At 51.3% G+C, this 15165-nt stretch overlaps 1 protein-coding gene across 7 annotated transcripts in view; it reads left to right on the top strand.

Moving 5' to 3' along the window:
* LOC113208117 (KH domain-containing, RNA-binding, signal transduction-associated protein 2-like) overlaps positions 1-11087 on the top strand; it is a 231155-nt gene extending 220068 nt beyond the window's left edge. For 4 of the 7 annotated variants that reach the window (XM_052274282.1, XM_052274257.1, XM_052274278.1 and 1 more), the window contains 5 exons: positions 3646-3762; positions 7846-7992; positions 8491-8743; positions 8830-9019; positions 9099-11087. In XM_052274282.1, coding sequence (XP_052130242.1) covers positions 3646-3762; positions 7846-7992; positions 8491-8743; positions 8830-8990 — 678 coding nt within the window. In that variant the 3' untranslated portion in view covers positions 8991-9019; positions 9099-11087. Of the gene's footprint in view, positions 1-3645; positions 3763-6336; positions 6454-7845; positions 7993-8490; positions 8744-8829; positions 9020-9098 lie in introns of all 7 variants that reach the window. The other 3 variants (XM_052274260.1, XM_052274268.1, XM_052274264.1) reach the window with 3 other exon arrangements.
* The last annotated feature ends 4078 nt before the right edge of the window (positions 11088-15165 follow it).

Genomic DNA, 15165 nt, shown 5'->3' with positions numbered 1-15165 from the left:
CTCTCCCGCCCACTTCGCTCGCTAATTTCCAGCGTTTACGACGTTACACCCTACAACTTTGCGGAGCGGTACAGCGCGGCTGATGACGTGCCTGCGCCTTCAACAACGACCCCGCGGGGCTGTGCCGGGCCGGCGCCAGCCAGCTCTGTGGGCCGTGGGCCCCGCCGCCCCACCCCGCCTCGACGCGACTGATTCGCTCGCAAATAATTAATCTGCACACGGCGGCCTGGGTGTGTTTGTGTGCGCGAGGTGAGCGGGCGGGGAGAGGGAGAGGGAGAGGGAGAGTCTCTCCCACCTTCGTACCCTGCAACCTTTCGCGCCTATAGTGTGTTTTCCCAAGCTTTGCCGTTGGTGCGAGGAGGCAGATTGAGACACACCTCCCCCCCTCGCCTTGCTCCCGCCCACTCTCCCCCCGCTCCCGCCAGCTCTCGACGGCAGCTCAGCGCCACACCAGCTCCCAGCGGCGTGCTTTTGTAAATGAACTTTGGTAGTAATTTTAGTTATAGCATGTGGTTGCCGTTCATAATCCATTAGGGGTGCATGATAAGGGGGGTGGGGGTGCTTTATTGGTGAGGACATTACACTGACATACTCCCACGGTCGTTATCTCTCCCCCACATGTTTCGTTTATTTCTCATTTATTTCCTCATCGCGATTATAGTGTACAAGTATGCTATCATGCTTCCTTTTGTAGGCTCGGTCTCTATCTTGTTCTGTTTCGATGCCTCTGTTTCTTCGTCCGAAATAAGACGACGGCTTTTCTCGTCAGCACAAGGATAGAAGGACCGGACTTGGCCTCGTGCGGGTCGTGATATGAGACCCCCTCCTCCCCTTCTTTTCTCTCCCTCGTGCCCCCCTCGACGAGCGCCCTCTACAGAACGCGCCCGCTGCTGCGACATTTGAATGCAAAGTGGGCTGCTAAAGCCTCCTCAGTCACCGTCTCATATCGTCCCGTTGCCCCCCCCCCTCTCTCTCTCGCCGCGCTAGTTGGGCTGGCCGAGCCGTAGCCGCCCCCGGAGCGCCACCGCGCTAACCGCCTTCACCGCGCCATTTCGCGTTCCACTTGAGCCCGGCGTCAAATTAAAATCGCCCCCTCTCTCTCCCCTCTCCCTCCCCGCCGGCCCACTCGCACACGCGCGCCTATTTTTCGGGAATCACGGCCGTTAAACGCTCTCACTTTGCGTGTTTTCGATTATTTCATCTCATTTGTCAAGTGGGCGGCGGGGGTGTTGGTGTTTTCGCCTCGCCCTCCAGAGTCTGATTCTGTTTATTCATTGCCGACACGTCTGCGCGGCGAGCGCTCCTCTCCCGGGAGAGTCCTGCCAGTCCAAACGGACGATAGTTTCGGCTGCAAATAAGTGTCGTTCCATTTCATCAGCGGGAGGCGAGCTGTTTGGCCGCGGCGGCGGGGCGGTTTGCGTAGGGGAAGCAGCAGCAGCGCCGGTCTCTAATTTGACCGCCGCCGCGTGGTCGCGCTGTACCGTCGCCGGCGAGGGGGAGCTTCTGGCTTCTTTGCGACAACGACGACGTCTCTTGAATTTGAATTTTCTAGCTTTCGTTGCTTGTCGTGGTCGTCGAGCAGAGACAAGGATTATGACGGCGAAGAAGATGATGAAAAAGAAGACGGCGTTTACGTACAGAATGAGGGAGACGGAGACACGTCTTGCGGGGGCCGCTAGCGACCAGTAAGGGGGGAGTGGGAGGGGGGGAAACGAAGCAGCGGAGAAAGTGGATTCGCCCGCCCGCCTCAGGCTTAACAACAGAGCATCATATTTGCAATTTGAATCTGAAACGCGCGCGAATACAAATCTATTCAAATTGCGACGCGCGATCCAGCTACGACGGCGCGGGCGAGATAGTTGTGTCATAGTACACTGCCGAGGAAAGACATAATGAGTTGTATTTCTCCGAGGCAGCGTGGTGCCGCCTCCAGAACAGTCATCACGGGGATGCTGCAGTTTCTTTTATGCTACTCAATGTGAGCTGTGATTGCGACTAAGCAGTTTGCTTCCCCGCCACGGCAAGCTCTTTTCGCAACAAGAGCATGCTGTCCTGCAGTAAAAAAATAAATGAAATGTCAAGCAACATATTTTTGCGAATGTTTACGTTCTGAAGTACAATTTTGTGTGCTATCGTAGTTCGGAGATAGTTTGTTCATACTATATCTCTTCGCGTTCGAAGTGAGAAGATCCTCTGTCGTGAAAAGCCCACCGGCCCTTCAGAAGCATATTAACCTTAAAATCGTTCAGACAGTTAACGAATATCTGATATATTAGTACAAACGAGAGGACTCATAAGAACAAATTGTCTATGCACTTTGACAGCTCAGCAGTTACTCAGAGTGGCGTACAAAATATGAACAGATTTTATGAGTAAGTGCACAGCTGTCTGTTTAAAACTGGCGCTTGCTCCTTTACATGTTTAAAACCATGTTTGTTGTCATTCTTATTCGGAATCTTGGTTAAAATTAGCATTGACCTATTTGCGAAAGGTGTGCGGCACGCTCTCGCAACTGCAAGAAATGGGCAAACGTTCAGCCACCCACCCAAGCCGTTTCTTTCGCCCTCTTGAACTCCAGCACCGAGACATAATTTGTAGCAGTCGGAAATGAATGGGCCTGTTGTTGTTGCCCCCGCACTAATTGTGAATTACCCCCTTTGCCGCTGTCAAGGCACCGCAGCGGACAGGAGGCCTGCGGTCCCCACAAAAGGGACGCCTCTATTATTGCCACGGTGTGGCTAGGTTTGGAGAACTCCTGTGTATTGCGTTGGCAATGGGTACTATTCCACGACCCTATGATGCAGTCTGATTGAGTGAAAAGGTTACTACTTGCAATGGGCAGCGAGCCGTCCACGTCCTGTGGCCGTACGGGCACGATCAAACGTTTATTTTTTCGCAGGAAAAACGGTGCTGCAAAATAGTATTTTCCAGCGCATTTTGTTCGTGCTCTGAGGGCAGCGGCTGGGCTCTATCCGGCTAGAAGAATAACAATTTACGTCGGCAGTCTGCTTTTTGTGCGACTGCCGTTCGCGTGTTCGCCCGCTGCTTCCCAATGCAAATGAAAGCACAATATTTGTGAGCGCGCTGCGCGGCGGCGGGATGCGCCGCTGGGGCGGTGGAGCGCGGGGGCGAGGCGAGAGGTTGGCGGCTCGGTGGGGTCTCGCTCTCGCTCTCTCTCTATGGTATCGATGCGTGTTATCACTCGAGTCACCCTTCACAGAGAATGAGCCAACCCCAAGTGAAGAGGGAGGCAAGGGAAGCGAGGGAACCAGAGGAGGGGGAAAAATGCAGAGCACGGGGGGTGGGAGAGGAGCTTGTCGACAGACATGCGTCGTGCTTACCCATCTGTACGAGATAGCGCGGGGCGGAAGAGCGGCGCGCCTGCTGGGGCTGTGCGTGCCGGGCGAGCAAGCAGCTGCTCGGGCCCTGGCACTGGGTCAATTTAAAAAATCTGGTGATGTTGAAGCTGCTGCTTGCCATCCTACCCCAACGACTGCGTAGTCGCGCGGCCAGTGCGCCTCAGTGTTCGACATCTCGACGAGGTTGTGCTCATCCCCGCATAGAGCTGTCTCCCCTGCATTAACTCGCCCACTCACCTTCACACTCGCCCACTCCCACTAAGGCTCTGCCCCGTTTCTGTTGCAGTTCAACTTTGTCGGAAAGCTGCTCGGACCGCAGGGCAACTCTCTGAAGCGCCTACAGGAGGAGACGATGACAAAGATGGCCATCCTCGGTCGCGGCTCCATGCGGGACCGGCAGAAGGTAAGCTACAGAATGGGCCAGAGACCCCTTCCTTTATTTTGCTTATAGGCGTGTGGCCAGGTTGCATACGTTGCTTACTCGCACGGGACTATAAGGCGCAACGGCGAGCTAGGGAGGGTAGGCAAGCCCGCCCGTACGCCTGCATGCGGTAGAGTATAAGCAAATTAAAAAAGGGGGGTCTGTGGACCACCCCGTATATGATCGGATAGTAGTCTCGACCAGACAGGCTCGTGTTTCAATGTGCCAAACGCTGCAAATAAGTGTCGTTCCATTTCATCAGCGGGAGGCGAGCTGTTTGGCCGCGGCGGTGGGGCGGTTTGCGTAGGGGAAGCAGCAGCAGCGCCGGTCTCTAATTTGACCGCCGCCGCGTGGTCGCGCTGTACCGTCGCCGGCGAGGGGGAGCTTCTGGCTTCTTTGCGACAACGACGACGTCTCTTGAATTTGAATTTTCTAGCTTTCGTTGCTTGTCGTGGTCGTCGAGCAGAGACAAGGATTATGACGGCGAAGAAGATGATGAAAAAGAAGACGGCGTTTACGTACAGAATGAGGGAGACGGAGACACGTCTTGCGGGGGCCGCTAGCGACCAGTAAGGGGGGAGTGGGAGGGGGGGAAACGAAGCAGCGGAGAAAGTGGATTCGCCCGCCCGCCTCAGGCTTAACAACAGAGCATCATATTTGCAATTTGAATCTGAAACGCGCGCGAATACAAATCTATTCAAATTGCGACGCGCGATCCAGCTACGACGGCGCGGGCGAGATAGTTGTGTCATAGTACACTGCCGAGGAAAGACATAATGAGTTGTATTTCTCCGAGGCAGCGTGGTGCCGCCTCCAGAACAGTCATCACGGGGATGCTGCAGTTTCTTTTATGCTACTCAATGTGAGCTGTGATTGCGACTAAGCAGTTTGCTTCCCCGCCACGGCAAGCTCTTTTCGCAACAAGAGCATGCTGTCCTGCAGTAAAAAAATAAATGAAATGTCAAGCAACATATTTTTGCGAATGTTTACGTTCTGAAGTACAATTTTGTGTGCTATCGTAGTTCGGAGATAGTTTGTTCATACTATATCTCTTCGCGTTCGAAGTGAGAAGATCCTCTGTCGTGAAAAGCCCACCGGCCCTTCAGAAGCATATTAACCTTAAAATCGTTCAGACAGTTAACGAATATCTGATATATTAGTACAAACGAGAGGACTCATAAGAACAAATTGTCTATGCACTTTGACAGCTCAGCAGTTACTCAGAGTGGCGTACAAAATATGAACAGATTTTATGAGTAAGTGCACAGCTGTCTGTTTATTTAAAACTGGCGCTTGCTCCTTTACATGTTTAAAACCATGTTTGTTGTCATTCTTATTCGGAATCTTGGTTAAAATTAGCATTGACCTATTTGCGAAAGGTGTGCGGCACGCTCTCGCAACTGCAAGAAATGGGCAAACGTTCAGCCACCCACCCAAGCCGTTTCTTTCGCCCTCTTGAACTCCAGCACCGAGACATAATTTGTAGCAGTCGGAAATGAATGGGCCTGTTGTTGTTGCCCTCGCACTAATTGTGAATTACCCCCTTTGCCGCTGTCACGGCACGGCAGCGGACAGGAGGCCTGCGGTCCCCACAAAAGGGACGCCTCTATTATTGCCACGGTGTGGCTAGGTTTGGAGAACTCCTGTGTATTGCGTTGGCAATGGGTACTATTCCACGACCCTATGATGCAGTCTGATTGAGTGAAAAGGTTACTACTTGCAATGGGCAGCGAGCCGCCGCCCAGGAGGGGGCTGCATGTCCTGTGGCCGTACGGGCACGATCAAACGTTTATTTTTTCGCAGGAAAAACGGTGCTGCAAAATAGTATTTTCCAGCGCATTTTGTTCGTGCTCTGAGGGCAGCGGCTGGGCTCTATCCGGCTAGAAGAATAACAATTTACGTCGGCAGTCTGCTTTTTGTGCGACTGCCGTTCGCGTGTTCGCCCGCTGCTTCCCAATGCAAATGAAAGCACAATATTTGTGAGCGCGCTGCGCGGCGGCGGGATGCGCCGCTGGGGCGGTGGAGCGCGGGGGCGAGGCGAGAGGTTGGCGGCTCGGTGGGGTCTCGCTCTCGCTCTCTCTCTATGGTATCGATGCGTGTTATCACTCGAGTCACCCTTCACAGAGAATGAGCCAACCCCAAGTGAAGAGGGAGGCAAGGGAAGCGAGGGAACCAGAGGAGGGGGAAAAATGCAGAGCACGGGGGGTGGGAGAGGAGCTTGTCGACAGACATGCGTCGTGCTTACCCATCTGTACGAGATAGCGCGGGGCGGAAGAGCGGCGCGCCTGCTGGGGCTGTGCGTGCCGGGCGAGCAAGCAGCTGCTCGGGCCCTGGCACTGGGTCAATTTAAAAAATCTGGTGATGTTGAAGCTGCTGCTTGCCATCCCCCTCCCTACCCCAACGACTGCGTAGTCGCGCGCCCAGTGCGCCAGAGTGTTTGACATCTCGACGAGGTTGTGCTCATCCCCGCATAGAGCTGTCTCCCCTGCATTAACTCGCCCACTCACCTTCACACTCGCCCACTCCCACTACAACTCTGCCCCGTTTCTGTTGCAGTTCAACTTTGTCGGAAAGCTGCTCGGACCGCAGGGCAACTCTCTGAAGCGCCTACAGGAGGAGACGATGACAAAGATGGCCATCCTCGGTCGCGGCTCCATGCGGGACCGGCAGAAGGTAAGCTACAGAATGGGCCAGAGACCCCTTCCTTTATTTTGCTTATAGGCGTGTGGCCGGGTTGCATACTCGCACGGGACCATATGGCGCAACGGCGAGCTAGGGTAGGCAAGCCTGCCCACACGCTTGCATGCGGTACAGTATAAAGCAAATTAAAAGAAGGGGTCTGTGGGCCACCCTGTATTTGATCGGATAGTAGTCTCGACCGGACAGGCGCGTGGCTCGTGTTTCAATGTGCCAAACGCTCTTTCCCCAATGTGATTTGCAACTGCGCTACCCCTGCTTTGTTCAATCAAGAGCTCTATTAGTTTGCTTCCAATTGCTTCGCGTAAGCCGCTGGAGAAGGGGTGGAAACTCGGCGAACCCTTCGCTGTTATTAGGAGACATTATCATTAAAACTTTGTCCAGACGAGGGAACCCGGTTGTCGCTGGATCTGTTATCGCGTACTGTTCGAGGCGCCTTGAACAGTAGAAACAGCAGAGGAGAGCTGATGCTACCCTAAGGGTAGTGCCAGGTTGGGTAATAAATGTACAACATTGAATCTATCTCGTCTACATCTAGACTATGGTGAATACGAAGGAGATTATATGCTCAGAAAATTGAAGACATAATTTACAAGTTGTCACACTACAATTCAGACAAAAAGTCCATGCTACTGCGACGAGGAAGCAAAGAATAGTGTGCAAGTCTTAACGTCACCGTGCCTATTACGTGCACGCTTATAGAAAAGAAATGCACTCACCTCAAAGCAAAATAAAATAAAAGTTCTCGCTGATATAGAAGAAATAAGTATTGTTAACAATAAAAGTGTAGAAGGCTCGAAGGCGATCAGATTTAAAACGACAGATATTGATTGCCAATTGCATTAATTTCTGCTCTCCTAAATCTTGAAGGGCATTTATTTTGATAGGCGCAGCGTAGGACATAGCCCGAACTTGGCCGGGACACCGTCCCTCAAATTGTTTTGCCACCTCGGCTCAGCACGTCCCGCCACTGGCCTCACCCTCTTTATACCTGTGTGAGATATTGCCCGCGACAAGCCATCGGTATGGGCTGGCCGCGGGCCAGGGTGGGGAAGAACGTTGGGGGAGGGTAGGAGAAGCCCACTTGCCGTGATCGGGTAGGCCAATCCGCCACTCGGAATAATCTAGGGCTGATCTAAATGCGCCTTTACCTGGACAATATAGAGTGGGTTATTATATAGAGTGGGTTAAGGTGAGAGATATGTGGGAGGATATGCAGGTCACAAGATCGCAGCTGCAAGGGGGTTTTCACACCCGCGCGTGTAGTTTTTTGTTGGTTGGGATCCCTAACTCCGTTCGTGCTGAACATAGCTGGCACAAAATAAGAAAAAAATAGGATCTGCCTAACGCTGTGTGTTTCTGTTCCAGGAGGAGGAGCTACGTCTCTCGGGGGATCCAAAGTTCTGCCACCTGCAGCTTGAGCTGCACGTGGAGGTTACTGCCTTGGCGCCACCAGCCGAGGCCCACGCCAGGATCGCCCTGGCACTCGCAGAAGTGCGAAGGTTTCTCGTGCCGGTAGGTTCAACAGTTAGCACGTTGAGCCCCAGAGAGGGAGATTACGCGCAGGGCGGTGTTCCGTAGCGAGACACGGCCACCATCACCATGCGCCAACATGGAACTTAAGGGTTGCCACAGAATTGCAATCTCAAAATATCCTGTAATTTTTTGACGAAATCCATGTATTTGAGAAGAGTGCCCGGGCTCTCAAAGTTGCTCTAAAAGGGGGGCGCTACTGTCGCTTGGGCGGGAGAGCCATTATCGTACCTGAAGCGACTTTTCCTTACACTTTTCCCTAACATCCTAGCAACGTCCTGATTTTCCTGACGCGTGAAAACCCTGAACATGGGTGTCCATTCCTTCATTTTAAAAGTTGACAAACAGTCGCGAGTGTCGAAGCGCCCCGGGCGACGCCACTAGACGCGCATGGCCGAGGAGACCCACTTTGAGGACGCCGCGCGACGCCTCACACCACTCTTCGCCTCTCACCCAACTTTGTGCCCGTGTGCCTTGCAGGACTTCAATGACGACATCCGCCAGGAGCAGATGTGGGAGCTGCACGTGCTCAAGAGCTCCCGGGATCACCTCAAGCACCTGGCGGGGCCGGCCGGGCCCGGCGCGTCCCCCCAGGAGGACGCTGTGGCGGCGGCCGCGGCAGGGCTGGGCCCGCTACCCGACCCCGCGTGCCTGGAGCCCAGTGTGGCGCCCGGCGCGCTCGCCGCGGGGCCCCTGGCGCCCGGGCCCTCACGCGGCCTGCACAGCCCCATCGGTGAGCACACCCCTCCAGCCGCAGGGTGGGCGCCGCCCGCTCCCACCGCCTGCCCACCCGAGACCTGATTCTTCTACTTTGCCCAGGCCCTGACGTGGCTGCTCGCCTGTTCTGCGCGCGCACGGCAGCAGCTGGAGCAGGGAGGAAGCGGCCCTACATCGCCATGTCGCCGACCAAGCGCACCGTGCTGTCCATCCTGGCGCGCGCACGAGCCGCGCAGGCCAAGGACATGATCGGCGCCCACTGACAGGAGGCCAGCGCGCAAGACCCCTACAGGTGAGCCACGCCTTCGCTAGCACTCGGGAGACGTGCTGTTGCCTTGTGTCTAACCGTCTGCTACCTGTCCCTATTTCAGTTCGTGGCCTTGGCAAGAGTCGTCCGAGGAAGGAAGGGTCGGTATCCTGCAGGACTCCCGATCGTTCCGCAGCGGACTGTAGGAGGCCCGCGCGCGCCCCTGGGTGAATCATCAGCACCGTTTAGTATTTGAAGCCCCTCGCGCCGAGCGCGAAGGAGGCGCCTCGCTCCGTCCTGATCGGTTAGGATGCGAGAGACCAGACGAACACTCAGCCCATTCCGGGCGGTCTTTTTGTGATTCATTCAATTTGATACGTTAACGCCGTAAGGCCGAAAGAGTGCGCCCATGCAATGTGATTCATCGTGGTCGTGACTTTAAAAGCTAACATTAGATTGTGCTCTGTGAGTGGAACTGATATTGTGAATGCTATACACCTTCCCGGCGCAGGCCACGCTTGCTGCTGCGTGGCGGCATCAGGCCACAAGAGACTTGTATCATGGCTAACGGAAGGTATATTTATAAGTGAAAATGTATTTTTGCACCCGAAGTGATGTCTAAAGTAACATAGAAAATGGTTAAAAGAGTACTGTTTATTAGCTGTAATCATCATTATGGGTGTCGGCTCATCGAATGGCCAAAGATGTGTTATATCTTAGAATTATTTTAAGAATATAGGCCTCTATTTAATAATGCAATTGCATTAGCTGGTGCTGTTAGAGAACCAGCTGTCATATCTCAACGACTATCTAGAATAAATTACAGTTTTAAGAAAATGTCTGCTTAAATTCATTGTAATTTTTCAGAAAGAAAGTGATTCCCTATTTTTAAGCTAATTATAGATTTCTCGTTTTTCTTCTCCCTGTAATTGTTCAGTACGTAGGGGACCATTTTGTGTAGAGTTTTCTCTCCTTTAATTAGCATAGTGGGCGCCGTTCTCTGTCCCTGTTTATGTAAATGTTATCAGTTGTATACGTGATGTATACTACAGTAGTAACGTACCGCAGCACATGTTTTGCCATTTTATGTAATAAAATTTTATTATGTTGATGAAAATCAGCCTCTGCCCGTGTATGACATTGAATTGTTACCATGTATAGGTGCCCACCCACAAAATCATCTTAAATCAATGGAAAGACAAGTCAAATTTATAGTATTTCAGGAAAACTGGCGTTGCATTACTAGTTTCTTAAATCTATTTTCTTCCGTAGGATAGATATTGCTGAAAATTTGGGAATGCGTCCGTAGGAATAGTATCAGGAAAAATTGCCTAACAAGTAGTCAAATGGAGAGGGAAAACGGTAAAATTTAAATATGATTGTTTGAAAGCAAGCGAGCCATGGAGAAGAATAATACCGTTTGTTGTTAATGCTTGGATATGTTAAAGGCTTTTCAATGTATATTTCATGTGAATATAAGATATTATTTTATATTGAGTCCGGTGGACTATTCCATTATCACAACGATGTTTTAAGTTAAGAGTGTATAATGCTAACCTTGACATCTACATCACAATCCGACTTTACACTATAACTCGTAACATAAACGTAAATATTATTGGTAAACGCACATTTTTCTTTCTTGTTCGCACATGATTTACTAAGCCTGTCTGTTCCTACTGGTACATTATACGTGATAGTTGACAGTTGCACACTGGAAATAAATGACACAGAACAATGTAGTTACACTTGTAAATAAGAACGCACTTGAAATTGAAAAGCCTGTTCTTCTTTGCTATACTTTTCCCAAGTGTATCCATTGATTAAGGAACACAGATTTTATTGTAAAAAGCATTGAAGTCGTATTGTCATATGGCTATGCATCTCGCACGATCGGTTTCTGCAATACCGGGCGTCTTTCTTTGTAATATACCTCCTAAACCCTTAAAAGTGCCAGCTTTCACTTATTACACCTGTTATAAGTTTACGTAGATAATCTATTAGATTGCGCATAAAATTATTCATGATATACAGATTTGTTTCGCATACATATTTTAAATATTGTTCCAAATTAATTAAATGTTACTCATCTCAATAAACAAACATTACCTAATTAAGATATTTAATTTAATCTAAACCTTTCTAAAATAAGAAACAAAAACACGTTTAAAACCACACTCATAAAAAAGTATTCCCCAAAACTCGATCGTGGGCCACCGGTATACTATTCGATGAGGCTCCTGCCGAACACAAAGTAAGACATATTGGACTCTCTAACCACCTGACGTACTGTACGGACTTAAGGGGGAAGCCCGGAGCTGCCCAGTAGCCAGTGACAGTTAAATCTACTCTAGTCGGTCGGGTGTGTGTCTTGGTGCCGAACACCCATAGGGATCCATTTTCGCCACCGTCGAAGCGCGCTGTCGGGCTCTCCCTGCCGGGGCTAGGGGCCGAAAACACCAATCATCATCAAGATGGGATTACCAGTGTCTGGGTGGCCAGGCCAAGGCCCGGGGGTACTGTGCGTGGCGTAGCGCGGCGTGGGGTGGCAGGGCCCCTGCTTCCTCCTGTTCCATCCCCATTTCTGCCGGTAAGCCTGAAGGCCCGCCCCGGAACTTGCAGAAGAAGACGAAGAAGATGGGGATTTTCTCCGGTAAAGCCATCGCCCTCTGTCTTTGTCCGCCTACAGATGCAATCATTAACGCATCCTACCTCTAAATGCGCACTGAGTTGGAGAGGGAGGAGATTGCAGGAGTAGAGGCACATGAGACCGAACAAGAGAGTAGACCACACATTTCTTGTTTTACTCACACGCACAAAAAAGAACATGGTTATCCCGATGGTTGTTCGCCGCATCTCGCGGAGAGGGGAAAGAAGAGAGGGAGGGGCGATGTCGGTGAGAGCGGACCGGGAATGAGGCACTTTTGTTAATATCGTCTTTATAAGTGGGAAATAAAGTGGCCTCAAGCGAGCTTAATGTTGCGGCAACGGAAATTAAAGCGCCCGCCAACTTGTGGGCCGTTGAGCTGGCTGAGCAGAGCAGCTCACCAGGCGAGCCGTGCGCGGGGATGAGGGCTCGGTGTGCACTGGCTGCCATTCCGGCAGACTTCCACGCGAGTGCAACATTGTGTCAGACGTTACATCCAAACGTGAAATAACTGCGAGACAGGCGCATACCAGGTGAAATCTGAGACTGCGAACGCAGCGCCAGCGGGCGCCTAGCCTGCACCGCACGGGCATCCGGCTGCAGAGGTCTTCCTTCTGGTCTGCCGCGGCCCTGTGGCCCGCCCGGAAGACCACCAGCCTGAGCCGTTCTGCCCATCAATCACCCAACCAGCCAGACCCCAGAGAGCGAGGCGAAGAGAAAGAGGAGGGCGGGGGAGGGGATACCGCACGTTTTAGAAGGGTAGCGGTAAGGTCATCGTTTTGGCGTATATGTCCCTGCCCCGGCCTTAGGAAATCTTCTAAAAAAAAATAAGTGAATAAGAAGAACAAAGGTGCTAGGCAACACTTTTAAAAGGTGCTTCTGCACCAATGCCTCTGCAGAGGCACTAACATTGCTGAAAATACCAGCTTTGGGGAAGTTGCGTCTTTGTAAGGGCATCTTTTACCGTGAATTTTGCCGTGAATCGGAGACTTACACTAGAAAATATTCCCTTCTGAGTTATGTAAGATGCCTGACTGCATTTCAGAAGATTTTTAGCATTTCTTTTTTTAGCTATTTTAGCGAACCCGTTTTATTAATTGTATTCTGAGTGAGTCCAAATGTTTTGTTAAGCAACAATTTAAATTTTATGATTTTTATTCCTCACACTCTCACTTTAAGCAATTGTGCGACAATATTGAGTGAACTGTTATTTGCAGGGCACACAAAAATACACGCCACACAGTCACGGCCCGCGCGCAGGCGTGTAGCAGAGCCGTGAGCTCGAGGCGGAGGCGGGCGCTTCGGATCCAGACCGGAAGATGGTTTGCGGAACACTCCAGGCTGAGCTGATCGCAGGGGCGCAACGCTTTGGCGGTGTGCATCCCCTAAACTACGGCAGCCACGCCGGCGCAGCGCACCGCCAAGAGATCGCTTGGTGCAGCAGGGCCCCGCTCGGGGGGGTTGTGCATACTAGAGAAGAAGGGCCCCGGGGCCCGTACTGCGAAGAATCTTTCCGTTTCGCGTCACATGACCTGTAGAAAATGCGCGATAGGGCGTTGGCATCGCTGACTCTAAATGCAAGAGTAGTCAGACATCAGTGGGAGCTTCGGCGGCCCCACAAAATAACTTTCTTGCCACACTGGGACTCTGCACCGTCTACCGAGCAAACTGAGGCCAGCCCGAGGCTCGCGCTAGCAGAGATGAGCGTTCTCCACGTTACTGACGACCGGTCAGCTCTCTGCGTGCTAGCCCGTCAGTCGAGACGCGCGCTGGGTCCCTGGGTCGAGACGCTTGTCGGCTTGGGAGCTGATTGGAGACCGGAACCGCCCCACAACGCACGGCGGAACCGGACGCTTGACCAGTACTCGGTGGTGTGGTTGGTCTGACTTTAGGTTGCCGAAGGATAATGCCTCTAACGACTCATCTTACAAACTTTTAAATTACACACCCTTTAGCACGTTCCCTGCGGCTAATTTTTAGTGTCAATAATTTAACATGAGAGCGTGACCACATGGTGGTCAAGCCGCAGGGAACGTGTTAATTTGCAAACCCCAGTCTTTCTCGCAAAGGTACCAGTAGTAGTAAAAAAATACAGAACTTATTGGAAATGAAAATAAGGAAAACAATGAACACAAACTAATATTGAGCTAAGTAGGAAACTCGTTCTTCAACCAAACTACTGTAGGTTTTGAAGTCAGTTTGTATTTTCATCTCAGTCTAATGGAGAAGTGTGTGTTGAGGTTGCTGTGGGGTTGTCTAAGGCGGTAAATGGAACATTTAAAACACCCGCTGTATGGAGTAGATACAGTGTCATATCCGGTCCCGAGCTTTGTCATCGGTCATTGGAGACTTCCGTCCAGCATGTTTTCCTGAGGCACGCTTTATATAACGAGCGCTTACAAAAACTCTACTTTTCCAGATTACTTGATCATGCTGGTTGTAATCTTCATTTTCCGGGATTTGCTAAGGAGTTGTTAAGGATTTCTTACATATATATTAAAAAGTATTTATGCCAGTCTCGCAGCAGACGACAGAAATATAAAGTCGTCTTGTTGTTTTCTTCTCCAAACTCCAACGAACCTCGGGCCCGAGCAGGATACCACTTTTTCTGGAAAATATAACCCATCAGATGCCCGGGCCCGGGTGTACGGAAGAATCGTCAATTCTGGTGCAACCGGCTAACTTTTCAGATACGAACGGAACACTCGGTGTCCGCAATCACTATAAACAAGGCAGGACCGTGGAAAATAGAAATTCCATGTGAGAAAAGGCTAAATTCATATCGAAATACATGAATACACTTTAAATGTGTAAGGAACATTTTCGCAACTAGCACCGCAGTTCTGTGTACAAGACTAGCTCAGACAAATACAATATTGTAACTATCAACTCGCTAGTTAGAAAGACACCATAATGGCGTAACGGCTTTAGCATAGCAAAATTTAACAGGAAAAAAAAACCCTAAACACCTAGAACCTCTGTGCAAAGTAAGTTGGAAAGACGAGTCATCAGGCACTTCTCCTATCGCAATGTCAAGGTAGCGGCCACGGATCTCAACCACGCGACTCAGAGGCCAGTGGCCGTCGACACGGGCCCGCGGCGCTGAGGACGGGCCCCCCACCCGCACGGCGGCAGGTCGTCGCTGACAGTCTATCCTGCCGCGCCTCGTCGGCGGGTGGTGGCTGGAGGTGGAGCTGGGGTGGCAAGAGAGAGCTGGGCAGCCGGGAACGGAGCCCAGCGTGGCAAGAAAAGTTCTAAGCTATAACTTGCAACAGCAACAGCTAAAACTAGATCCCTAAAAAACTGACTTCTTGGACCAAGAATTTTTTTTTCTGATACTTGATTTTTCAAGTAGATATCATTTAGATTAAAAGGACGGCTGGCCGGCGCAGGCTTTTATGCGTATTCCCGTAAGGCAGGGCGGCGATGAGGGGGCTTCTGGTCTGCCGCGGCCCTGTGGCCCGCCCGGAAGACCACCAGCCTGAGCCGTTCTGCCCATCAATCACCCAACCAGCCAGACCCCAGAGAGCGAGGCGAAGAGAAA

The sequence above is a fragment of the Frankliniella occidentalis genome, unplaced genomic scaffold, assembly GCF_000697945.3.
Source record: "Frankliniella occidentalis isolate FOCC.00 unplaced genomic scaffold, Focc_3.1 Scaffold8, whole genome shotgun sequence".
Classification (NCBI taxonomy): Eukaryota; Metazoa; Arthropoda; class Insecta; order Thysanoptera; family Thripidae; genus Frankliniella; species Frankliniella occidentalis.
This window is presented reverse-complemented; position numbering and strand designations above follow the sequence as displayed.